This window comes from Aquarana catesbeiana, linkage group LG07, assembly GCF_042186555.1.
Source record: "Aquarana catesbeiana isolate 2022-GZ linkage group LG07, ASM4218655v1, whole genome shotgun sequence".
Lineage (NCBI taxonomy): Eukaryota > Metazoa > Chordata > Amphibia > Anura > Ranidae > Aquarana > Aquarana catesbeiana.
In genome coordinates this window covers 212,382,360-212,409,683 of record NC_133330.1, presented here as the reverse complement: position 1 = coordinate 212,409,683, position 27,324 = coordinate 212,382,360, and the positions used below count along the sequence as shown (strand labels likewise).

At 43.9% G+C, this 27,324-nt stretch overlaps 1 protein-coding gene across 5 annotated transcripts in view; it reads right to left on the bottom strand.

Moving 5' to 3' along the window:
- The window catches only part of COL11A1 (collagen type XI alpha 1 chain), a 329,239-nt gene that overhangs the window by 49,711 nt on the left and 252,204 nt on the right, over window positions 1-27,324 (bottom strand). For all 5 annotated transcript variants that reach the window (XM_073593016.1, XM_073593013.1, XM_073593015.1 and 2 more), the window contains 4 exons: window positions 10,960-11,067; window positions 9,318-9,371; window positions 5,362-5,415; window positions 4,190-4,297 (listed from right to left, as the gene is read on the bottom strand). In XM_073593016.1, coding sequence (XP_073449117.1) covers window positions 4,190-4,297; window positions 5,362-5,415; window positions 9,318-9,371; window positions 10,960-11,067 — 324 coding nt within the window. The remainder of the gene's footprint in view (window positions 1-4,189; window positions 4,298-5,361; window positions 5,416-9,317; window positions 9,372-10,959; window positions 11,068-27,324) is intronic.

Below are 27,324 nucleotides of genomic sequence, written 5' to 3'. Positions count from 1 at the left end.
GGCACAGGCAGCCAGGTACTACGTAGACACAACTTGACTCGCTGGTAATACCATTATGTCCTTCAGCTTGTAGTCTCTAAAAACTCAATAAACCGGAACCGAGGTCTACAATAACCTCCTCCGAATTAACGAACACCACGCAGGCCAGCCTCCCCCTTGACAAACTGACCCGTATCAGGTTAGTTCCCCAAGACTTCACCCATACACGGGTGTGTACTAACAAGCAGCTGCAGTCTTTCCTAAGAATGCGGACCTATCAATGTCGGAAGGTCCCGTACTACGTGGGTCGGTGTATCAATGGTTATACCTTAAACTCTAGGGTCTTATCACCTACGTCGCTCTTATCACCCCAGGTAGCGACAGATGCCACAGCCACCACAGGCATCGCGGCAATTTTTGGCCATCATAGGTTCACAAGTACATGGCCCCCAGAGACACTCCTAAACCCCGGGTTTACCCGGACTTCCTCCCTCTTCAAGTTACACCCAGTCATGGCAACCGCTTAACTCTAGGGTCTTATCTGGACAGGACAGGTCGTGGCTTGCCACCGACATCCGGTCCGAGGCGAGCCTCTTAATGAAGCCAGGTCCGCATCGCTCTGTTATGTCCTTCTTGCGCAGGCTGGTGTAATTAGCTTGGCAACACCAGTTTAATGTCCACTGCACGTTCGTTCCAGGCTGCCATCTTCTGGGACATGTCTACTATATTAACCAGTTCACTGTTGGGCCTTCTCCCCAGTTTGGTCATACAAGCAGCCATTTACTCGGCCTACCACGGGTTCTGGCGGCCCAGCGAGTTCACCCGCAGCAATCCCGCAGGCCAAGTTCTGTGTAGTTGGCTCGCTGCCAAAACCATTTCATCCTCCATCCTGCAGTGTCCAAAACCCAGCAATCAAGCTCCAGGATAGTCATCCATCTCCATAAAGTAAACAACGTCCGGTGGCCAGTAACCATACTCGCCCGCCTACTGTCACTCCTACTGGAACACTCAACCTCTAGTCCCCTATTACCTTTCCGGGCAACCCTCGAGTGCCTGCCAGTTCATCAAACACCTGGGGGTTCTTCTACACTGCCTACACCTCGACCCCAGTCAGCACTCCAGTCACTCTTTAGTATTGGGGCAGCCATGGCAGCATTTCGGCATGGGTCCCAGACCATGTCATCAAGAGACTCAGCAGGTGAAACTCTGCCTACCTCGCCTGTACGTCCCCACTCCTTAGGTGGAAACGGCACAAGCATTCACCAAACTTGCTCAAATAAATAAAGCCAAAACTAATAAAACCACACCCCTACCTGAATGTTTTTGCCCCCTTATTCTGGCATACCGACCAGCAGACCAAGGCACACTTTCAGGTCCATTTCATATGGTAAGTCCTCACTTCCAGGTCTATTTCCGATGGTAAGTTTAATGTTAACTACAAATGTTATCTATGTCCATATCGGACATAGGGCTCCACCCATAAGTAGGAAGGCCAGTATGGTGGCCTGAATTTATGGGAGGAGCCCGGGGGGTATTTAAGCAGCCCGCTCACCTGTGGTGCTTGTCGGTTTCCTGTGCGCGATACCCACCCTCCCATCCCCATTTCAAGGCATTCATTTCATTCATTCATTTCATTCATTTCTCTCTACAGAATAATCATTTCTTTAACTAGGGTATGCCCCCTTATTCTGGCATACCGACCAGCAGACCAAGGCACACTTTCAGGTCCATTTCATATGGTAAGTCCACACTTCCAGGTCTATTTCCGATGGTAAGTTTTATGTTAACTACAAATGTTATCTATGTCCATATCGGACATAGGGCTCCACCCATAAATATATATATATATATTTCCCCTTTACATACACACTCATTGGTTATTATGAGGCAATACAAAAACTTTTATCTAAATATATTCTTCATAAATCTTCTTTGTAGGTGCCAAATACCTTTGAAAAACCAAGATATTATCTTGTAAAATTGTCAGAGAATGGAGCAGGGGTTAGGACCCAGCAGATCCACCCACTGCATGCTGCCTACAGAGGAGGAAGATATAAGACCAGCCACCCTGCACAAAGAAAAGGTAGCAGTGAGTAGTCTTTTTTTTCCACAAAGCTCCTGGAGTTTAATGTCAGAATACTGGAAGAATAGAAGAAAGAGTACATATGCCTATTGCATATATTTAGATCAGATTTCAGCTATAAATGAGATCATTGAAACATAGAGAGAGGGCATAAAAATATGTGGTCCATCGAGCCTATTTTTTTTTTTTTTTTATCCCAAGTGTGTTTGTATCCACTTTGAATATGTATTATACAGTATGCAGGTCCTTTGAATATGCATTATATGTGTCCGTATCATGTGCATTTATGTCAGTTTATGCCTATGCAGAGCTTTGATTTGTTCTATATGCACAGACTGCATTGTTTTTATTTCACATGGCACTGCACAAATGTATCCTTTGTTTCCTACAGATCATTTTTAGAGAGTGAACATCGATGCACAACTTACTGCCGGTGTGATAAATAAACAGATGATAGGTGAGGTATTTTCTGCATGCTGCCTCTCTGCCGTCCTGGTAACATCAGTAACTCTGCTTGGACCACAGCGGCACATGAATAATCCCTGCCAGCTGGCACAGCACTGATTACTGAGCTGATAGCCCATTCATTCAGTCTGCCAGGAGTGCTGACTGAGGCTCGGCCAGACTGATACCTACGCATCTAAGCTCTGCCATCCCCTTATGCACACATTTTATCTGCTTAAGAGTTGAGGCACTTGTGTTTCTATAACATCTTTATCAGCTACCAAGGCTGTCAACATATATTCATTACAAACGGATATATACATAATCCTATTCTCAACAATGTTTAACATGACAGAATGTTATATTATGAAGATTCCCATAATTTATGACTACAAAGGCATCACTTTTGCAACTGATTGTACATTTCATATCATTGTACTGAAATGGTAAATATAGAAGAGAGGACAAAAGAACAGCAATTACATAAAGTATATATTATTATAACCTGTGTGTTGCACATTCATTCAGCTGCTACAAAATATTATTCTGGAAGTTACATTTTTTCTGTACCTGCCTCGGAGCCTATTTACTTATGACTTCTGCCGTTCTTGGGTTTTTTTCGTCTTTTTATTGTACCTAAATCTTTTCAAAGTCATACATTTGGATGGTTGTAAACAAAATGTTGACAGTGCATAGTATTTATAACAGTAATACCTATGGAAAAATTTTGTTTTCTCAAGGCCAATCATTTACAGAAATCATTTAATAAAAGACTTCCTGCAATGTACAATTAAGGGCATTTTTTCACAGCAATGAATTGGCTGTCCATTTTTTTATGGACTGGAAAACATCTTTTAGAGCTGGTTTACATAAGTGCAGGTCAAATGCAGTATCATTTTGTTTTGACTCAAGTTTGATTTGCTTTGAGCTACTTTTAAAGTATAACTTAACCCAAGAAAAAAAGTGCTAAATTTTTGCGCATCTTACAGTCCTTAGACATGGTAGCTGCATTATTTTTTTTTCAAGCTAAGAACATTTCAGCAAATACAAAACAACCTGTTGATCCTGCCAAAAATGCAGTGTCCTTGACACTTCCAGGGAGGTGCACCAAAGAGTATCTTCCTTAGCTATTTTATGTAACATACCAATTGCCCTGCCCTCCAGGTAATAGAGATGACGAAATATGGACATGTTTGGAGTTCATATGAAGACATCAGCCTAGAGTGACAACCATGGCTCCTTCTATGGAGTGACATAGCGACCCAGGGACAGAAAGTGTGTTATTTGCAGGATTGCCAGGTGAAAAAAGGTGAAAGAAGCTTGAAAAAATAACTTTCTAAGCCACCACACCAAGCGCTAGTAATCTGTGATAAATTAAGTTTTTGATTTTGGGTTTAGATACACTTTACCTCACTTATAAGGTGTCTGTGGTTTGCTTATATTAGTTGCTTGTACATTGCTTCTAAGTTGCCTAGAGATGCTTTTGCCTTCACCTTGTCTTTTATGGAGGGAAAGCAATTAGGAAATAGACAAATGCCTGTAAAAATGAGCCCATAGTATCTGAATTTTTAAAATGGGCAGCACGATACCTTGCTTGAGCAATATATTAGGAAATACCTGTAATAAAATATGCTTCTATAGGTAGAATCATAATATCATGCCTTGAAACCAGCCTTCACTTACCTGGAGACCAATTGGACCAGGTGGACCGGGGAAACCACGAGCGCCTTCATCTCCCTTTTGCCCAAACATTCCCTGCTGACCTCTTGGTCCAGGTTCTCCATCTGATCCCTGCATGCAAAGAGTGAGAGAGGCTTTAAAATATACAACGGATGGTAAAATTGTCTAGTAAGCAAACACTGCTCCAAACACCTTTGTGTTGAATTGATATTCTACAGTGCCTCCCGGAGAGAGGTGGAGTTGGGAAAACCCTGCAGCGCTGTGGGGGGGATGGGGGCAGGGAAGCACACAGGGGCCTAGGGCAGCAGGACAAGGGTAGGGAGGCAGTGGGAACGGCATATAGAGGAACGGATGACCTCCATTTCCCATCTGCAGCCGCTAAATGTTTGCGGGAGGGAGAGGAGGAGATTGGTTCCTTTACACACCCTCCTATCCAGGTGTACAGGGGGGCCGTACGGGCCATCTGGAGCATGGGGCTGGGTAGCAATGGCCCCTGTCATAAATGTTTTTCAAGTGTGTGCTTGTTTTTGAGCTTTAACATCTGAAAGTGGGTGTAAACCCGATTCATGAAATTTGAGCTGGGCACATATATCTGCAGTGTTGTCTTATCTCTCTTCAAAGCCCTAAGTCTCGTGGCTTTCTCCTGCTCCATTCTACTTTTATCAGAATGATAACTTCTAACAATTTTTCTGTCAACTGTGATAAAACCAGGCTGAATTTTGTGTCAGGGTGGGTGCTATAAATAGACTAGCAGAGAGCTGGTCTATTTACAGCACAGCTCTGAATGTATCTGCCTATGTGGAGGGGGGGTGTGCCTTTCCTCCAATAAGTTCTCTCCCAGTGTAAGCAAAGAATACACACCCACAGGTGAATCAGGAAGGTAAATTTAAACAGGATGTGCAGTTTCTAAACAGTATATAAAGTTGAAGACAGCAATTGTCTGTGGAACTCATGTAGGGAGGATTGTTTTATCTTTGTGTATCATCTGAGGCTGTTCACTTCACTGGGTATATGTGAGGGTTTACATCCACTTTAAGTAATTTAAAGTATTATCAAGTCAAAAGTATGTTGTTCAAGACAAGATTAACTGCTAAATTAAAAAAAATAATATGATACACAAATTATTTACAATATAACATTTGTGGTTTTCAAAAATAAATAATTAAATAACTTACAGCTGGGCCAGGAGCTCCGACTGGACCTTGTAGACCAGCTGGTCCTGGTGGACCCTGTAAACACAGGAACAGATATGTTACTATAATTCACTCACTACATATTCAAATGGTTAATTCCATAATAGCTTTATTACTCAGAAGGCTCTAATTGTAGATTAAAAATGTTAATCATTCACTGCAATAGCCATTCTTCACATTCACATATATGTACAAGTATGGATTTGTTAAACTGAAAATCTCAACTTTTCTTTATGCAGTGACAGCATTGAGATCTGAATTTAACTTGTTTGGTGTACATATCTGCATACATCAAATACCTCATGACTGAAATGCTTCTAATAGTAAAGGCAATCACAGCACTGCAGCATTTGGATATAACATAAATAATTTGATTTAGTTTAGACCATAATAATGTCTATATGTGCCACAGAATACCTGTGATTGTTCACTTACAATGCATAGCCATGCAGGGAAAGTTGCAGCAGTTTTCATAAGTGCTGAAATGCAACAAAAGCACTAAAGCTGGCAACACACATGTAATTTTTTTTCTGTTCAGCCTACACAGTGTGGATAGACAGATCTCCCACTGCAGCTACTATATTGTGGCAGCCAGCCCCACCAGCTGTCAATATACTCGAAAGGTGCTTGTCTTTGATTATATGCAGGTGCTGCTCAGCCAACCCTTTTACACCCGACTCCTTCGATTTTTCAATCAAGGGATGTCGGTAAAAAATGGCCAACAGGGCAAGCCACTGAACGAATTTTGGCTTCTTCATCAGGAACAAGCTGAAATTCACTCCATGCATGGCCAACTTTTACAACCATCTAGAGTGACAGTCATCAACCTGTAGATCATGACCTACCAGCAGATCGTGGACAGGTGACTGATAGATCACGGTCTAGGCTTGCTGAACCACCATTCCAGAGCATCAAACAGAGTGCAATGCAGAGGGATTACTTGTAAAGTTGGAGCTGTAGTAGGAAGCAAGAGTGGCATAAGCCGATGCTTCCCGTGTAGTGCTGGCTCCTGTTCCATGAGGAATGATACCATCTGCACTCCACCTCTTATTCCAGCTAATGATCTCCAGAGTGGTGCCAGCAGCAGAGATCTTCAGGTCAGTGTGAAGCAACTGATTTAAACTCATGATTGCCATGTAATACATGTGATTGCGGCATGGTAGTAAGGGCCGGCGCTACCACTAGGCAGCCGTCTAGGGCGCACTGCCGCTTAGGGCGCAGCCATGGCCGCTAGCTGTCCAGTGATGTGAGGAGCTGGGATGGGGCTCCATACTCATCACACTGATCGTCCTTTGCCTGATGGTGAGTCACCTCTCCACACAGCCTGACTGCCTTGTTGGTGAGATGACCTACTGCCAGGGGGACACCGACCTCCTTATACATCTGTCTGCATACTAACTGTGCCCAGGGGGGTGTATTGTACACCCCCTGTGCAACTCCACCTGTATACTGCACACCCCCTGCCCCCACCTGTACACTGTACTCCTCCTGACCCCCACCTGTGTACTGTACACCTCCTGGCCCCCACCTGTATACTGTATACCTCCTGCCCCCCAACTGAATACTGTACACATCCTGCCACCCACCTGTATACTGTACACCTCCTGCCCCCCACCTGTGTACTGTACACCTCCTGCACCCCACCTGTATACTGTACACCCCCCTCACCCCACACATATACAAAAGTGCTAGCACTTTGGCACCTGTGTTACCCTACACATGTTATGTATCACCGCGCACACCGGAGTGAGAGCAATAATTCTAGCGTCAGAACCCCTGCAAAATGCTAACCTGATGTCCTGTAGGGGCTTTTAAAGTGTTGCCTGTGAAAAAATATAGGTTACCAAAGTTTTTCAACGTTTCATGGGCACACAAAGTCCCTACAGGTCATCAGTTTAGAGTTACGCAGAAGTTTTGGTCCTAGAATTATTGAATTAGTAGCTGATCTTGCCTAGGGCACAAAATAGTCTAGCACTGGCCCTGACGGTAGTACAGCAATTAGAGTTTTAAATCAGGTGTGAAGAGGCGACACTGTGCACAATGATCTCTAACTTCTCCTGTATTGTTCAGGTAGATCTCTACCTCTTTAAGGTTGTCTACCCCTGATCTAGAAGATGCATCTTTTTCCATTCATTTTGGCAATTTGTGCCCACAAAAAAAAAATGTATGCCCTAGTGACCACCAGTGTTAATTAGGGTTGTTACAGTGAATTCTTATTTTACATTAATACAAACTGTATTTAGAGCAAGAAGTGTAATATTTGTACTAAGCACTATTGCAGCGGTCCTCAAACTTTCTAAAGAAAGGGTCAGTTTACTGTTCTTCAGATTTTAGGAGGCCAGCCTGTGCCCAGTGGGAGTAAGCAATGCCTGATCTTTGCTATTAGGAGGAGAAAAAGTTGGTGTCGTTGGGAGAAATAATACCCCATTTTTGTTGTCAGTGGAAGGAATAGTCCCCTACTGTTGGTGTCAGTGGCAGAAATAATGCCTCAAGGGCATAAAGGCAAACAAAGGGTCTCATCCGGCAACAGGGCCACAGTTTGGAGACCACTGCACTATTGGGTATTGGGTGTTTTTTTAAAAAGCTGTAAAATGAGAAGCTACTCTCTTCAAAATAACGGAACATCTTGAAAGGGAATCTATCAATGTTTTTTTACGTTTTTTTTTTTAATTCTTTAAAAGAGATCTGCTTTATGCAAATAATGTTATCAATACGTGGTATTGATTAAACAAAAACAGTAAAGTGTGTATATGCAAATTTCCAGCTATATGTGTTCATTGCATACATGGGTTCTTACTGCTCTGCAGATCAACAAACTGGCTATGCTTTATGCCGCGTACACACGGTCGGACTTTTCGTCTACAAAAGTCCGACAGCCTGTCCGACAGACTTCCGGCGGCCTTTCGGCGGACTTGCAGCAGACTTTCTAACGAACGGACTTGCCTACACACGACCACACAAAAGTCCGACGGATTCGTACGTGATGACGTACACCGGACTAAAATAAGGAAGTTCATAGCCAGTAGCCAATAGCTGCCCTAGCATGGGTTTTTGTCCGTCGGACTAGCACACAGACGAGCGGATTTCGGGGTCCGTCGTAGTTACGACGTAAAGATTTGAAGCATGTTTCAAATCTAAAGTCCGTCGGATTTGAGGCTGAAAAAGTCTGCTGAAAGTCCGGAGAAGCCCACACACGATCGGATTACCAGCCAGCTTTAGTCCGTCGGCGTCCGTTGGACTTTTGTAGACGAAAAGTCCGACCGTGTGTACGCGGCATTACTGTTCCATCTCAAAGTGTAAGTCAATACATTGGCCATCCCTTTGAAAAGAATGCACTTTTTATGTGGCTGATATTTATTGCAACAGTTGTTAAACAAGAGGCTAAATATAGAACACGCACTGGTGGTCAATCCACGTATCTCTATATTCAAACTGTCTCTATAAATTATGGAAGAGAAAGAATCACTTTGAGGTAAAAAACTTGAAATGCATGCTATACTGATTTTTCCCATTAAAAGTCTACACTAGAAATTGCAATTTTAAACAACGTTCATCACCAAAAGCGAAAGTCTCTGCATCACTAATCTTCCCCCAGGCTTGTCTTTGGCAGGGCTAGAAATGTAGATGTAACCATATGGGCAGATTTGATAATACAGTACACTCTAATTGGTTATATTATGTTCCTTTTCATTTCTATTTTTTTTTAGGCTTTCCTTGTTTTTGGAATATGCAAAGTACTTCTACTTCAGGTGAAATAATAGTTTTGTGTGGTCATATGCATGTGTAAGCATTAAAAAATTAATTATTAGTATGACTTCTAGAATAACATAGAAATGAGCCAGTATATGTAGCTGAAGAAAAAATGTGGGTAATCTGTTCATGTTAGTATTTGATTAGGGCATACCTTCAGATAGACCTGACCATATTCATACACTTACCTGTTCTCCTTTGTCTCCTTTTCCTCCTTTCTGCCCAGGTTCTCCTATTTCACCCTAAAAAAAGAAAACATGGTTCCTTTAGGGAATTTCCCAGAAGTATATGTATGTTTATGTCATTGTACTGGGCTGGCACTGTGTCTATCGATTTCTCTTCATATTCTGACAGCTTAATCCCAGCATTGATTAGCATGGAACTCCTTGGGATTTCCAGCTAAATCTAATGAAGGTTTAAAAAGATGACCAATGACTCAAAGACAGATAATGATAGGAAGGGTCAGCAAACATTACTAATAAGACTTCAGAAGCTGACATTAGTGACTCTAACCACTTCAGCCCCAGAAGGTTTTACCCTCTTAATGACCAGGCCATTTTTTGCGATACGGCACTGCGTCATTTTAACTGACAATTGCACCCAAATAAAATTGATGTCCTTTTTTTCCCACAAATAGAGTTTTCTTTTGGTGATATTTGATCACCTCTGCGTTTTTTATTTTTTGCGCTATAAACAATAAAAGAGCGACAATTTTGAAAAAAAAAACAATATTTTTTACTTTCTGCTATAAAACATATCAAATAAAAAATTGTAAAAAATAAACATCAATTTAAGCCAACATGTATTCTGCTACATATTTTTGGTAAAAAAAATCCCAATAAGCGTATATTGATTGGTTTGCGCAAAAGTTATAGCGTTTACAGACTATGGGATATTGTTATGGCATTTTTCTTTATTTTTTTTACTAGTAATGGTGGCGATCAGTGATTTTTAGTGGGACTGCAACATTGAGGCAGACAAATCGGAAAAGTGAACTGACATTTTGACACTTTTGTGAGAACCAGTGACATTATTACAGCAATCAGTGATAACGATATGCATTGTTACTGTACTAATGACACTGGCGGGGAAGGGGTTACCATCAGGGGCAATCAAAGGGTTAAGTGTGCTCCTATGGAGTGCTTTCTAACTGTGTAGGGTATGCTCTGACTGGATGAAGACAGCAATTGGTTAGCAGGAACACAAGATCTCCATCTTCTTTCCTTCAGAATGGTGATCTGTCTTGTTTACATAGGCAGATCGCCGTTTTCCCTCTCTGGGGAACAATCGCGGGTGACTGGCAGACATTGGATCTGCCGGACCCGCTGATTGACATCTCCTGTGTCCAATCAGCATGTAATCACACCCCCGGCGGCGTGCGTGCGCCACCCAGTGGCTATTGCATGAAATAACATACACGCAATAGAGCCAACCTGCTGCAGTAAATATGTAGTAGGCAGTCGGCAAGTGGTTAATGCTGGTGTATAAATGATGAGATGTTTTTGCTGTGTATAAATGATGGGTAGAGAAGCAATCTACTTGTAGAATAAGAGCAATAAAATAAAATATTACAGTTTTATTTGATTGAATATTATATTTACACAGACTGCATTGTCAAGCCACTGCAGTACAGTTGCTGACTTCATAAGCTTGGAAGGGTTGCTCTTTACAGTACTAAAATGGACATGTTATTGACAACAGTATCTGATTCTCCTACAGTTGTGACACTCTGTTGTACTAATGTTTATTTGAGAACAATGGACCTATATAATACGTTCTGGCTGAACAGAATTTCTTGCATAGCAATCTTCAGCCTTAAATCAATGTTACCTTGTCACCATCTTCACCAGGTGGTCCTTGAGGGCCAGCAGGTCCTGGGAGACCTACAGGTCCTTGTACTCCATCTCGGCCAGCTGGTCCTTGGGGTCCTTTTTCTCCCTTTAAAAGAGCATTAAAAAGCACTTTAAAGTAAAATGAATCTTCAGGCATCAAATAAAATCAGTTGGCAAACTGCAAACCTAATCCAGCAAGCATTGCAGCTTTTCAAAAGTCTGCCCACTTTTACAAGTCAATTACTTTCTCTTAGTTCTCATGTGTGCTTCTGGGTGGGTTTGTGGTCTCTGGTCACAAAATACTGTGTAGCCTACTCAGGTACTCCATCTAATGAGAGTAGCTCTAGCAATATCAGTGGAATCTGAAACATAATCCAGTAACACTGGCCTACATTCCTGCAAGTTCATTTTAGGACATTCATAAAATAAAGGTAAAAGAAGCTATAACAAACAAGGCAGTAAGACAGTAAGGCAATCAGCAGCAAAAGAAAAGTCTCAGGATAAAAATTAGAGCCAATCAGGAGGTATATTGATTTCCACAAGTGAGTTTAAAGTGTACCTAATCTGACCTAAGATATTTCTAAGATAGCAACAACATTTTGGTGTAGGCATTTTGTCATGGCCTTAAACCAATCCCCTGTGTCTCTTTGGAACCCACTTGGATCCAAGACCCAGGTTGTACATGGGGTCTTAGCTTTTGTGTAAATTGCAGTTAAGCCCCACCTTTTCTTCCTCAAAATGATGGGTAACTAATAGGGCCTTATTTATCACCACCTGTGCATACTTACTTTTGTAATATGAAAAGGGACAGCACTACCCGCTCTTTCAAAATTGAATAGTTTAAAACGAACTTCAATAAAAAATTGAAGCGGGGTTCCACCCAAATTTTGAACATTATCTCTATGCATTCTCTTCCTTGCCTAGATGCTGACATGCTGTGTAAAAAAATTTAAATCGCCGTAATTACCTTTTTTTTTCTAATCTTCTTAGCACTTCCTGGTTTTCCTCCCATGGGAGTAGGCGTGTTTCTAGCCTCTCCCAGACCTCCCACAGTCCCCTGAGAGCTAGTCTCAGGCTTCCCAACATGCACTGTGCAACAGCGTCATCACAACATCTCGGTGAATGCTGGGAGCACAGCAGTCACCGCATCCAGGAAATACATGCTTGTGGGCTTCAAATGCCCACAATGAAGATGGAAACCGCCTTCAGTGAATTTTATGTTATTCTTTACAACGAAATCGGACACAGACGGACTTATTACACAGAACATGTGAGTAGATAATCATGAGAAGAAAAGTTTGTGAATGAACTCCAAAAAAAAAAAAAACGATAGATAGGTGGACCCCCGCTTTAAACTCCTGTTGTGTGTAGTTTGGGTTCTAATATGCTTACGCTTCTTCAAAAGGCAGGAAGAAAACTACATAAACAGGAAATAATAGTAAACAGACCACCTCCACCCACCATTGCAAGAAAGACACATTTTAATGTCTCAACAGTTATAGAAAGTTATAGAATTTAAAGCAAAGGTCTGTGTTTGGCTAAACTTTCGCTAACCCACCTCCCAAACTCTCCTTAGCTAAACTGTATTTTACCCCCCCATCCCAGCTGCATACTTACCTCTGTAGTAAATATTTAAACTCCAAAATTATAGTTGTATTGTAGACAGAGATGGCAATGTTGCATTAAAAGAAACACTTTACTTTTAGCTAAAATGTATTGAATTACTATATAAGCCATCCTTAGGAGGTTTAAAGACCTCCTAAGCTAAACTGCATTAACCCCTACCTGCCTCAGCTGTTAATAGCACTGTTTCAATCTCCTCAGCTGTTAAAAGCCTAAATTATCTTCAGCACTAGCTGCACTTGCACACTAGCTTCTTATCAACTTTAAAGGATCCATATAACAAGGATCTTCAGTCTCAATATATGGCTCCATTCAAGTCAATCGGGACCCTGAACAGAATTTTATCAGCAGAGCATTAAACTGCAGACAAAGCCACATCAGCATTACTATAAGTAAAACCAATGGGGTGGGTGGGGGTTCGTGTAGTTTAGCTCAATGGGGCTTTTGAAGAGTAGGATAGCCATATTTTTAGGGAAAATCAGACCTGTACTTAAAATAGATCAGTAGTGTCTAACAACATCAAGAAAAAGATGGTTTCTATTATAAATACTGTATATTTGGAGTGGGGATATAGTGGAGTTTTTGTAAGGCAGAACTCCCATTTCTGTCTGCAATATACCTTCAAATTTGTGGTTTAAATATTTAAAAATAATTGCTAGCATATTATGAGACCTAACAAAATGAAACAATTCAATGGACAATGTATAAGGTCTTACAAAAAAAAAAACATACAGAAAAAGAACCACTCCTCAGTGGTGCATTATGCAAACAGTGACAGTTCTCAAAGCACACCTATGTGATTGATCGATAAACACATTCAATACAAAACATACCAATTAGGTAAGAAACTACATTAGGCTATTTACTATTGCTTAAATAGCCAACATCAGTTCATCTAGCAGCTTGATACTGTTATGCTTGTTTAGCAGTTAATAATGTTGAATGGTGTACTAAACCGATACATATACTGCCAGCCTGAGGTTTTAATTTACTCTTAATATATAAAATTGGTATCATTGCCTGGCATATTAGTATGAAGAAAAAAACATCCGTCAATGGGATAAATATAAATACAGAAAAATATACTCTCTTATAAGAAGGAAGTATTAACAGCGCTAATTCTCAGGTGGTGTGAGGTTAAAAAAGTGTAATATCACTAAACTCATGAATGAGTGAGAATAGACATGAGGTTAATAATCACAAAAATTATATCTATAAAATATATATCAAAAGTCCAATGCAGTATAAAAGAACCAGCAGTCCCATATCAATAGTTCATAGAATACCAGAACAGTGTATGAACATCGATTATATCTGCTGCATAAACTCAAAGATAACATGAAAGTAGTTAAAGAGGACAATAATCGCAATCAGGGAATATAATTCTTCTGGAGTGCACATATCCGTGGGCAACTAGACCATCACCACATCACTGCGTGCAGGCCCGATGCTGGACGGGGTGCACGGGGTGCAGTGCACCCAGGCGCCACAGAAACACTGTCCTCTCCTCTCCAGCTACCACCCGGGTGTTTTAAATTAACCTAGTGTAGGGGGATGGTTTGTCCTGGGGAGTCTATACTAGTGTAGGGGGGGTGGTGTGTCCTGGGGGGTCTATACTAATGTACAGGGGTGGTTTGTCCTGGGGGGTCTATACTAATGTAGGATGGGTGGTTTGTCCTGGGGGTCTATAGTAATGTAGGGGGGTGGTTTGTCCTGGGGAGTCTATACTATTGTAGGGGGGTGGTTTGTCCTGGGGAGTCTATACTAATGTAGGGGGGGTGGTTTGTCCTGGGGGGTCTATACTAATGTAGGGGAGGTGGTTTGTCCTGGGGGTCTATACTAATGTAGGGGGGGGTGGTTTGTCCTGGGGGGTCTATAATAATGTAGGGGGGAGAGGTTTGTCCTGGGGGGGTCTATAGTAATGTAGGGGGGGTGGTTTGTCCTGGGGGTCTATACTAAAGTAGGGGGGGTGGTTTCGTCCTGGGGGGTCTATACTAATGTAGGGGGGGGGTTCGTCATGGGGGTCTATACTAATGTGGGGGGTGGTTTGTTCTTGAGGAGTCTATACTAATGTAGGGGCGGTGGTTTCATCCTGGGGTCTATACTAATGTAGGATGGGTGGTTTGTCCTGGGGAGTCTATACTATTGTAGGGGGGTGGTTTGTCCTGGGGAGTCTATACTAATGTAGGGGGGGTGGTTTGTTCTGGGGGGTCTATACTAATGTAGGGGAGGTGGTTTGTCCTGGGGGTCTATACTAATGTAGGGGGGGTGGTTTGTCCTGGGGGGTCTATACTAATGTAGGATGGGTGGTTTGTCCTGGGGGTCTATAGTAATGTAGGGGGGTGGTTTGTCTTGGGGGGTCTATACTAATGTAGGGGGGTGGTTTGTCCTGGGGAGTCTATACTATTGTAGGGGGGGTGGTTTGTCCTGGGAGGCCCGATGCTGGACGGGGTGCACGGGGTGCAGTGCACCCAGGCGCCACAGAAACACTGTCCTCTCCTCTCCAGCTACCACCCGGGTGTTTTAAATTAACCTAGTGTAGGGGGATGGTTTGTCCTGGGGAGTCTATACTAGTGTAGGGGGGGTGGTGTGTCCTGGGGGGTCTATACTAATGTACAGGGGTGGTTTGTCCTGGGGGGTCTATACTAATGTAGGATGGGTGGTTTGTCCTGGGGGTCTATAGTAATGTAGGGGGGTGGTTTGTCCTGGGGAGTCTATACTATTGTAGGGGGGTGGTTTGTCCTGGGGAGTCTATACTAATGTAGGGGGGGTGGTTTGTCCTGGGGGGTCTATACTAATGTAGGGGAGGTGGTTTGTCCTGGGGGTCTATACTAATGTAGGGGGGGTGGTTTGTCCTGGGGGGTCTATAATAATGTAGGGGGGAGAGGTTTGTCCTGGGGGGGTCTATAGTAATGTAGGGGGGAGAGGTTTGTCCTGGGGGGTCTATAGTAATGTAGGGGGGGTGGTTTGTCCTGGGGGTCTATACTAAAGTAGGGGGGGTGGTTTCGTCCTGGGGGGTCTATACTAATGTAGGGGGGGGGGTTCGTCATGGGGGTCTATACTAATGTGGGGGGTGGTTTGTTCTTGAGGAGTCTATACTAATGTAGGGGCGGTGGTTTCATCCTGGGGTCTATACTAATGTAGGATGGGTGGTTTGTCTTGGGGGGTCTATACTAATGTAGGGGGGGTGGTTTGTCCTGGGAGTCTATACTAATGTAGGGGGGTGGTTTGTTCTGGGGGGTCTATACTAATGTGGGGGGGTTGTTCTGGGGGCTATAGTAATGTGGGGGGTGGTTTGTCCTGGGGGGTCTATACTAATGTAGGATGGGTGGTTTGTCCTGGGGGTCTATAGTAATGTAGGGGGGTGGTTTGTCTTGGGGGGTCTATACTAATGTAGGGGGGTGGTTTGTCCTGGGGAGTCTATACTATTGTAGGGGGGGTGGTTTGTCCTGGGAGGTCTATACTAATGTAGGGGGGGTGGTTTGTCCTGGGGGTCTATACTAATGTAGGGGGATGGTTTGTCCTGGGGGGTCTATAGTAATGTAGGGGGGGGGGGGTTTGTCCTGGGGGTCTATACTAATGTAGGGGGGGTGGTTTTGTCCTGGGGGTCTATACTAATGTGGGGGGGTGGTTTCGTCCTGGGGGTCTATACTAATGTAGGGGGGTGGTTTGTTCTGGAGGGGTCTATACTAATGTAGGGGGGTGGTTTCATCCTGGGGGGTTTATACTAATGTAGGGGGGGTTTCGTCCTGGGGGGTCTATACTAATGTAGGGGGGTGGTTTGTTCTGGAGGGGTCTATACTAATGTAGGGGGGGTTTCATCCTGGGGGGTGTATACTAATGTAGGGGGGTTTCGTCCTGGGGGGTCTATACTAATGTAGGGGGGGGGTTTGTCCTGGGGGGTCTATACTAATGTAGGGGGGTGGTTTGTTCTGGGGGTCTATACTAATGTAGGGGGGTGGTTTGTCCTGGGGGGTCTATACTAAGGTAGGGGGGGTGGTTTGTCCTGAGGGCTATAGTAATGTGGGGGGGGTTTTCCTGGGGGGTCTATACTAATGTGGGGGAGTTTGTCCTGGGGGTCTATACTAATGTAGGATGGGTGGTTTGTCCTGGGGGGTCTATAGTAATGTGGGGGGTGGTTTGTCCTGGGGAGATCTATACTAATGTAGAGGGGGTGGTTTGGTCCTGGGGGTCTATACTAATGTAGGAAGGGGTGGTTTGTTCTGGGGTGGTCTATACTAATGTAGGGGGGGTGGTTTTGTCCTGGGGGGTCTATACTAATGTGGGGGGGTGGTTTCGTCCTGGGGGTCTATACTAATGCGGGGGGTGGTTTGTTCTTGAGGGGTCTATACTAATGTGGGGGAGTGGTTTCATCCTGGGGGTCTATACTAATGTAGGATGGGTGGTTTGTCTTGGGGGGTCTATACTAATGTAGAGGGGTGGTTTGTCCTGGGGGTCTATACTTATGTAGAGGGGGTGGTTTGTCCTGGGGAGTCTATACTATTGTAGGGGGGGTGGTTTGTCCTGGGAGGTCTATACTAATGTAGGGGGGGTGGTTTGTCCTGGGGGTCTATACTAATGTAGGGGGATGGTTTGTCCTGGGTGGTCTATAGTAATGTAGGGGGGGGGGTTTGTCCTGGGGGTCTATACTAATGTAGGGGGGGTGGTTTTGTCCTGGGGTCTATACTAATGTGGGGGGGTGGTTTCGTCCTGGGGGTCTATACTAATGTAGGGGGGTGGTTTGTTCTGGAGGGGTCTATACTAATGTAGGGGGGGTGGTTTCATCCTGGGGGGTTTATACTAATGTAGGGGGGGTTTCGTCCTGGGGGGTCTATACTAATGTAGGGGGGTGGTTTGTTCTGGAGGGGTCTATACTAATGTAGGGGGGGTTTCATCCTGGGGGGTCTATACTAATGTAGGGGGGTTTCGTCCTGGGGGGTCTATACTAATGTAGGGGGGGGGTTTGTCCTGGGGGGTCTATACTAATGTAGGGGGGTTGTTTGTTCTGGAGGTCTATACTAATGTAGGGGGGTGGTTTGTCCTGGGGGGTCTATACTAATGTAGGGGGGGTGGTTTGTCCTGAGGGCTATAGTAATGTGGGGGGGGGTTTCCTGGGGGGTCTATACTAATGTGGGGGAGTTTGTCCTGGGGGTCTATATTAATGTAGGATGGGTGGTTTGTCCTGGGGGGTCTATAGTAATGTGGGGGGTAGTTTGTCCTGGGGAGATCTATACTAATGTAGAGGGGGTGGTTTGTCCTGGGGGTCTATACTAATGTAGAGGGGGTGGTTTGGTCCTGGGGGTCTATACTAATGTAGGAAGGGGTGGTTTGTTCTGGGGTGGTCTATACTAATGTAGGGGGGGTGGTTTTGTCCTGGGGGGTCTATACTAATGTGGGGGGGTGGTTTCGTCAGGGGGGTCTATACTAATGCGGGGGGTGGTTTGTTCTTGAGGGGTCTATACTAATGTGGGGGAGTGGTTTCATCCTGGGGGTCTATACTAATGTAGGATTGGTGGTTTGTCTTGGGGGGTCTATACTAATGTAGAGGGGTGGTTTGTCCTGGGGGTCTATACTTATGTAGAGGGGGTGGTTTGTCCTGGGGGTCTATACTAATGTAGGGGGGTGGTTTCGTCCTGGGGGTCTATACTAATGTAGGGGGGTGGTTTGTTCTGGAGGGGTCTATACTAATGTAGGGGGGGTGGTTTCATCCTGGGGGGTCTATACTAATGTAGGGGGGGTTTCGTCCTGGGGGGTCTATACTAATGTAGGGGGAGTTTTGTCCTGGGGGTCTATACTAATGTAGGGGGATGGTTTGTTCTGGGAGTCTATACTAATGTAGGGGGGTGGTTTGTCCTGGGGGGTCTATACTAATGTAGGGGGGGTGGTTTGTCCTGGGGGCTATAGTAATGTGGGGGGGTTTTCTGGGGGGTCTATACTAATGTGGGGGGGTTTGTCCTGGGGGTCTAAACTAATGTAGGATGGGTGGTTTGTCCTGGGGGGGTCTATACTAATGTAGAGGGGGTGGTTTGTCCTGGGGGTCTATACTAATGTAGAGGGGGTGGTTTGGTCCTGGGGGTCTATACTAATGTAGGAAGGGGTGGTTTGTTCTGGGGTGGTCTATACTAATGTAGGGGGGGTGGTTTGTTCTGGGGGTCTATACTAATGTAGGGGGGTGGTTTGTCCTGGGGGTCTGTACTAATGTAGGGGAGGTAGTTTGGCCGGGGGGTCTGTACTAATGCAGGGGGGTGGTTTGTCGGGGATCTGTACTAATAGAGGGGGGTGGTTTGTTCTGGGGGGGTCTGTACTAATAAAGGGGGGTGTTTTGTCCGGGGGGTCTGTACTATGGAGAGGGGGTTTGTCCTAGGGGTCTGTACTAATAGAGGGGGTGGTTTGTTCTGGGGGTCTGTACTAATGGGGGGGGGTTTGTTCTGGGGGGTCTGTACTAATGGAGGGGAGTGGTTTGTCCTGAGGGGGGTCTATACTGATGGGGGGTGTGTACTGAGAGAGGGGTTTATACTTAGTGGGGGGTCTGCACTTAGTGGAGGGGGGTCTGTACTGAGGCGGCGACTATAGTTTTTGGAGGGGAGGTAACACCATGTTTTACCGCACTGGGTGACACCAAGCCTAGTGATACCACTGCAACCGCGGGCTCTTATTTCCCCTCTCCCTCTCCTCCTTGCGCGCTGCTGTACTAGTGAGTGGCACACTATGTTTCTTCCCCTGCCTTCATATTGGCCAGGGAAGAAAAAAAAGGAGCAAAGAAGAGGATTGTGGGACATGTAGCCCCGAGGACTGGCAGCCCCACTGTAACATGGAAACTGCAGCCCACACAGCATGCTCAGCTGAATGGGAGAGAGAGAGAGCCAGGAGCCCGGGAAAGCTTTCAGGGAAGTACACCCAGCACTCCAGAGGGAGAGGACAGTGCTGAGGGAACACCATCAGAGAGAGAACCCCGCTGCCCTGCGCCACCAGAGGGAAAGCCACACAGCCTGGTGCCATCCCTGGTGGAGAAAGGAGTGGAGTCATTGCATGAATACAGATCTGGGCTCTACCCAGCGGAGTTGCCACGGGCAATTCAGAGTGAGCTGACTCCTGATCAGAGGAACCGTTGTTGCTGTATCGCTGAGTCAGGTGAGAGGGCCAATCGGCCATTATCTAATAACGTTCAAGAGAACTGCAGTCTCTGACCATCTCTTGTATTATGTCTGCAGTCTCTAAACATCTCCTGTACTATGTCTGCAGTCTCTGACCATCTCTTGTAACATATCTGCAGTCTCTGACTATCTTCTGTAGTATGTCTGCAGTTTCTAAACATCTCTTGTAATATGTCTGCAGTCTCTGACCATCTCTTGTATTATGTCTGCAGTCTCTGACCATCTCTTGTATTATGTCTGCAGTCTCTGACCATCTCCTATACTATGTCTGCAGTCTTTGACCATATCTTATAACATGTCTGCAATCTCTGACCATCTCTTGTAACATGTCTGCAGTCTCTGACCCTCTCTTGAAACATGTCTGCAGTCTCTGACCATCTCCTCTATTATATCTCGTGTCTGACCGTCTCTTGTAATATGTCTGCAGTCTCTGACCATCTCTTGTATTATGTCTGCAGTCTCTGACCATCTCCTATACTATGTCTGCAGTCTCTGACCATCTCTTGTAACATGTCTGCAGTCTCTGACCATCTCTTGTAACATGTCTGCAGTCTCTGGCCAAATCTTGTATTATGTCTGCCGTCTCTGACCATCTCTTGTAACGTCTGCCTGTCTCTGACCATCTTCTGTAGTATGTCTGCAGTCTCTGACCATCTCTTGTAACATGTAACACTGCAACCGCGGGCTCTTATTTCCCCTCTCCCTCTCCTCCTTGCGCGCTGCTGTACTAGTTAGTGGCACACTATGTTTCTTCCCCTGCCTTCATATCGGCCAGGGAAGAAAAAAAAAGGAGCAAAGAAGAGGATTGTGGGACATGTAGCCCCGAGGACTGGCAGCCTCACTGTAACATGGAAACTGCAGCCCACACAGCATGCTCAGCTGAATGGGAGAGAGAGAGAGCCAGGAGCCCGGGAAAGCTTTCAGGGAAGTACACCCAGGACTCCAGAGGGAGAGGACAGTGCTGAGGGAACACCATCAGAGAGAGAACCCCGCTGCCCTGCGCCACCAGAGAGAAAGCCACACAGCCTGGCGCCATCCCTGGTGGAGAAAGAAGTGGAGTCATTGCATGAATACAGATCTGGGCTCTACCCAGCGGAGTTGCCATGGGCAATTCAGAGTGAGCTGACTCCTGATCAGAGGAACCGTTGTTGCTGTATCGCTGGGTCAGGTGAGAGGGCCGATCGGCCATTATCTACTAACGTTCAAGAGAACTGCAGTCTCTGACAATCTCTTGTATTATGTCTGCAGTCTCTAAACATCTCCTGTACTATGTCTGCAGTCTCTGACCATCTCTTGTAACATATCTGCAGTCTCTGACCATCTTCTGTAGTATGTCTGCAGTTTCTAAACATCTCTTGTAATATGTCTGCAGTCTCTGACCATCTCTTGTATTATGTCTGCAGTCTCTGACCATCTCCTATACTATGTCTGCAGTCTTTGACCATATCTTATAACATGTCTGCAGTCTCTGACCATCTCTTGTAACATGTCTGCAGTCTCTGACACTCTCTTGAAACATGTCTGCAGTCTCTGACCATCTCCTCTATTATATCTCGTGTCTGACCGTCTCTTGTAATATGTCTGCAGTCTCTAAACATCTCTTGTAATATGTCTGCAGTCTCTGACCATCTCTTGTATTATGTCTGCAGTCTCTGACCATCTCCTATACTATGTCTGCAGTCTCTGACCATCTCTTGAAACATGTCTGCAGTCTCTGACCATATCTTGTAACATGTCTGCAGTCTCTGACCATCTCTTGTAACATGTCTGCAGTCTCTGGCCAAATCTTGTATTATGTCTGCCGTCTCTGACCATCTCTTGTAACGTCTGCAGTCTCTGACCATCTTCTGTAGTATGTCTGCAGTCTCTGACCATCTCTTGTAACATGTCTGCAGTCTCTGACCATCTCCTGTACTATGTCTGCAGTCTCTGACCATCTCTTGTAACATGTCTGCAGTCTCTGATCATCTCTTGTATCATGTCTGCAGTCTCTGACCATCTCTTGTATTATGTCTGCAGTCTCTGACCATCTCTTGTAACATGTCTGCAGTCTCTGACTGTCTCCTGTAGTATGTCTGCAGTCTCTGACCATCTCATGTAACATGTATGCAGTCTCTAAACGTCTCCTGTAGTATGTCTGAAGTCTCTGACCATCTCCTGTAATATGTTCGTATTCTCTGACCATCTCCTGTACTATGTCTGTAGTCTGACCAGTCTCTGACCATCTCCTGTAGCATGTCTGCAGTCTGTGGCCAAATCTTGTATTATGTCTGCAGTCTCTGACCATCTCTTGTGTCATGTCTGCAGTCTCTGATAATCTCTTGGATAATGTCTGCAGTCTCTGACCAATTCCTGTATTATATCTCCAGTCTCTGACTGTCTCCTGTAGTATGTCTGCAGTCTCTGACCATCTCCTGTAATATGTCCGCATTATCTGACCATCTCCTGTACCATGTCTGCAGTCTCTGACCATCTCTTGTAACATGTCTGCAGTCTCTGATTATCTCTTGTAACATGTCTTCAGTCTCTGACCATCTCTTGTAACGTCTGCAGTCTCTGACCCTCTCTTGTGTCATGTCTGCAGTCTCTGACCATCTCTTGTATAATGTCTGCAGTCTCTGACCAATTCCTGTATTATATCTCCAGTCTCTGACCATCTCCTGTAATACGTCCACATTCTCTGACCATCTCCTGTACTATGTCTGCAGTCTCTGACCATCTCTTGTAACATGTCTGCAGTCTCTGACCATCTCCTGTACTATGTCTGCAGTCTCTGACCATCTCTTGTATCATGTCCACAGTCTCTGACCATCTCCTGTACTATGCCTGGGGGCTCTCTCTAACAGACTCTCTAACAGAAGCCCTCTCTGTGTGCATCACAGAGACTCCCCTCCAGGTCTCATTAGTGTACGCTCTTCCTGTATTTGCTTTATTGTTAAGAGATCATGGGAGGATCCTAGGGTAATGAAGACTTTTTAGGGGAGCATTTCTGTGTTTGAGTCATTGCCATAGAAACATTTGTAAAGGGAAGGAGTTGGTAAGATGACCACGCCCACATGGGGGCGCCAGAAATATTTCTGCACCCAGGCGTCTGCGACCTTAGGATCGGCCCTGACCGCGTGAATAACCCTTATGGATGTGAGCTTACCAGAGGTAAGACAAAGACAAGTCTGTCATCTCCTTTTCTCTTTCGGATCGGCTCCTCCACCACCAGATTCCCTCAGTCCTCCTCAGTCAAGATCATGTATTATCATGTAGAGAAATAGAAGGGTAGGCTCTCCGTAGTGTAAAATTGTTTTTTTTGCAATAAACCCACAGAAGATCCCCCCTTAAGCAATTGCGCTTACACAATAGAAATATTAAAACAGCTTGACATGCACAGCATCGGCTCACTGCTGGTCGGAGCGCCAAATGCCCTCCCACCTCGATGAGTCCCCTCATGAAGGGGGAGGGGAGGCTCTCCATAGTGTAAAATTGTTTATTTGCAATAAACCCACAGAAGATCCCCCCTTAAGCAATTGCGCTTACACAAAAGAAATATTAAAACAGCTTGACATGCACAGCATCGGCTCACCACTGGTCGGAGTTCCAAATTTCTATTGTGTAAGCACAATTGCTTAAGGGGGGATCTTCTGTGGGTTTATTGCAAAAAAAACAATTTTACACTATGGAGAGCCTCCCCTTCTATTTCTCTACATGATAATACATGATCTTGACTGAGGAGGACTGAGGGAATCTGGTGGTGGAGGAGCCGATCCGAAAGAGAAAAGGAGATGACAGGCTTGTCTTTGTCTTACCTCTGGTAAGCTCACATCCATAAGGGTTATTCACGCGGTGATGTGGTGATGGTCTAGTTGCCCATGGATATGTGCACTCCAGAAGAATTATATTCCCTGATTGCGATTATTGTCCTCTTTATGCAATGAACTACTTTCATGTTATCTTTGAGTTTATGCAGCAGATATAATCGGTGTTCATACACTGTTCTGGAATTCTATGAACTATTGGTTTGGGACTGCTGGTTCTTTTATACTGCATTGGACTTTTGATATATATTTTATAGATGTAATTTTTATGATTATTAACCTCATGTCTATTCTCACTCATTCGTGAGTTTAGTGATATTACACTTTTTTAACCTCAGACCACCTGAGAACTAGCGCTGTTAATACTTGCTTCTTATAAGAGAGTATATTTTTCTGTATCATTGTGTTTTTATTTTACAACAGCAGTTTGTAATTAGTCTAAGTGGATTTATTTCCATCCCTTTGTTTACTATACCGTGAGCGCTTGGACCTGAGCTGCTTGGCAACTCTGGTATTTGCTTTTTTCGGGATAAATAAAAATAAGAACGTTGCATCCCTCATTTTCATAAAAGAAAGTTGCCATTGCTCACATAATCAATACTCAGTACTGTGAAGAAATGCCAAAGGTGACATAATATCAATGCAATACTAGACACCAGTTTACAGATTCTGACCTTGAACGAGAACAATTTCAATGGCCGTCGCCATCTTTCCACACAGTTGACAATGTAACATTTATACATCTCTGCCAGGGGATCAATCCTATACTGTCAAACCTTCCGAAGATGCAATAGATTCTTCCCATCAGTTATTCCACTATTTGCATTATACAAACAGCCATTACAACACCACCACTACCGGCTGGGATATTTCATGTAATAATTTCAGTTCTGACCTACTATTTACTATGCTACCTCCGCAGCTAGCCCTCCATTCAGACCCCTTAAATTTTTACTACATAGCATACCATGGGGCTTCCCCATACTTCGATTTTGAATGGAGATCGGTCCTCTAGTATAATCAGTATAATTGGTATAATATAATCAGTATTAATAGCATATCCACCCCAGCCAAGGCAGCAGCTATGTCACAACAAAGACTTCTGAGGACCCTCTGTACAGAAAAACGAAAGGCATGGTTTAGTTTTGTCACATAACAGATATATGTCAGATATTTCCCCTGAAGCACAATTTCGAGGACAGATATGTGTGCTGAGTGGTCACATAGCTCGAGACTGACTCCAAGCATAGGTGGGGGGAGGGGTGTCAGGTGTGGTGCTGACTACCCCTACTGCCCAGGCTTCCCCCCATGTTGCCCTCCACCCCTGCCCCCTTGCAGTGCTGCTGGCTTCCCTCCTCTTCCCTCCTCTGCTGCAGGGGATGGATAGCGGAGGAAAGGGATAGTCAAAATGTAATTTGCTGACTCCCTTCCTTTTCTAAATGAACACAGTGAACACACTTACTTATTGTGTTCATTCATAACTAAAGCATAGTAAACTGTGTTTAATGTGCTTCAGTTTGTGAATGAACAGGATGCCGCTCAGCACAGAGCACTTTCCATACATTCACTCCCCCGTGCAGCTAAGGCTGCAGAAAAAGTCATGTGTGTTTTAGCTTTGGGGTGCACACCCTAATGCAATAGTCTGTGCACACCTATGACTGCAAGTAAAGGTCACTCTAATGCCCAGTCATCACACAGCATAAATATAAGATAGTGAGGTGCATATGATGTCAAAAAGCTAAGATTTGGTAAAGCTGCCATGATGGGATGGTGCCTAAGTCCTCATGCACACGGACGTTTTTACAGCTGCTTTTTTGAGCTTTTTTTTGCAGCTTAAAAAGGCCTGTCTATGTTAGTCTATGGCTTCATGCCCACCTATGCGTTTTTGAGCTGCAAGTGGCATAGGCGTTTTTAAGCTGTAAAAAAAACCCAGGACCAGTGGGTTCTGAAAGACGTTTTTCAGCTGTAAAAACGCTCTAACGCTGAAAAACGCTGAAAAACGCTCAAAAACGTCATTCACCAAAGTTTTTTAGCGTTTTTGATCCATTGAAAAAAAAAAAAAAAAAAAAAAAAAAATTTGAAAAAAAAAAAAAACGCTCAAAAAAGCTAACGCGGAAAAACGCTCAGAAAAGATTAAAAACGCTAAAAAACGCTATTGCAAAAACGCTGAAAAAAGCTGAAAAAAGTTAAAAAAAATCACTGCAAAGATACTGGCGTTTTCATAACATTTTTTTAACAGCCTGTGTGCATGAGGGCTAAAAGCCATTCATGGCAGTGTTATAAGTAACTAGCTTCATAGCAACAATTCAAGGATAAAATTATTTTAGCACCGCAGTAATTGTGTGGGTATTTTGTACCCCTTATTCTAAACAGTGTTACCCATTCTGGTGACATGACATTACTATAGGACTATAGTGACTTTCTGACAGTAAGGTATCTTTCTGGCTATAGTTGCTGTAGCTTTGCTAATTTGGAACACCTGGTAATAAAGCACTGAGTTTACTACAGACTAGTATAGGAGTACATGTTTTTTCTGCCCAGGGTCACATTCCTTCTAAAACTGGCCCTACTTACTCAGAGGGTTACCATGTTTTGGTTAATGGAAAGCCTAATGGGAAGGAAGGGTGTTGCTTAAAAAAAATTAGTGAGGCTCAAAAAGTGTAATTGGCATAGTAGAACAGAAAATTTGAACTCTAAGCTTTTTGATGCTGTCTTAATAAATCAACCTAATTTTATCTTTTGATTACAAGTACTGTATATACTATATAAACTTGCCATTTATTAACATATACAAACATACGGTTGTTTTGTTAAAAAAATACCTGCAACTTTACCTAAAAATTGAATGCTATAATATTTATCTTTACAAAAATTCACACTAATTCAACTAATTAGCACATCTTTGAAATATAAAACCTTTTAATGTAACTCCTTTCACACCATCTATTTTGTTATGCAGCCAAATAAGCTGTGTTCCTTTTTGGAAATGAGAAGAAATGTTCCTGAGTTTAAGAAAAAAACATTGCAGAATGTTAAGCTTTCAGAATCAAATATAAACCATCCATGGGAATTAATAATTTATCAACAGAAATACATTTAAAAGAAAAAGAAAATTGTGTTGACCTAATAAATGTAATAATTTTGACCAAAGAGGTAGACACAAGCAGGCAATAGCAAGGTACAGATACACAACAATCAGTGTAGCGCTGGACAAAAAAATGTGACTAGTGCCAAATAAGCTATTGCTAAGATATAATGCCAAATAAACAGTATAAACACACATAAATAATCATCTGAGGCTTATATCAATATATAGTGCATAGTGAAATTCTTATGAATGATATTCCTTATAAACATGGGTTCATGCCCAGATTAGTATATGTGAAAAAGTGAATATATAACACAAATAGTGAAAAATAAAAAATAAAAAATAAAATAAAAAGTTCAAAAAAATGTGTCCCATATAACAATGTGTTAATTCCAGAGGAAATCCAAAAAAAGCTGTGTTACAGGGTTCGGGAATACTTGATCCACCTCTCGTGTAGCCCACCACCAAATGATAGAAATGAAGGCTTACCGAAAAGCCTGCGACCGCCCTTACTCAGGGGGGTCAAAACAGGCTTAGTTGTGGAAATATCCAGAGATAATGAAGCCTCCGAGTTCTCTCTCACCTCATCAGATAGGCAGCCCACAGCAACGGGGACCCCGATGTAGAAGTATGCTCATAAGGATTCCTTCAATATTTCATCTCAGACAAGGTCAGGTGCAAATAAGCCACAG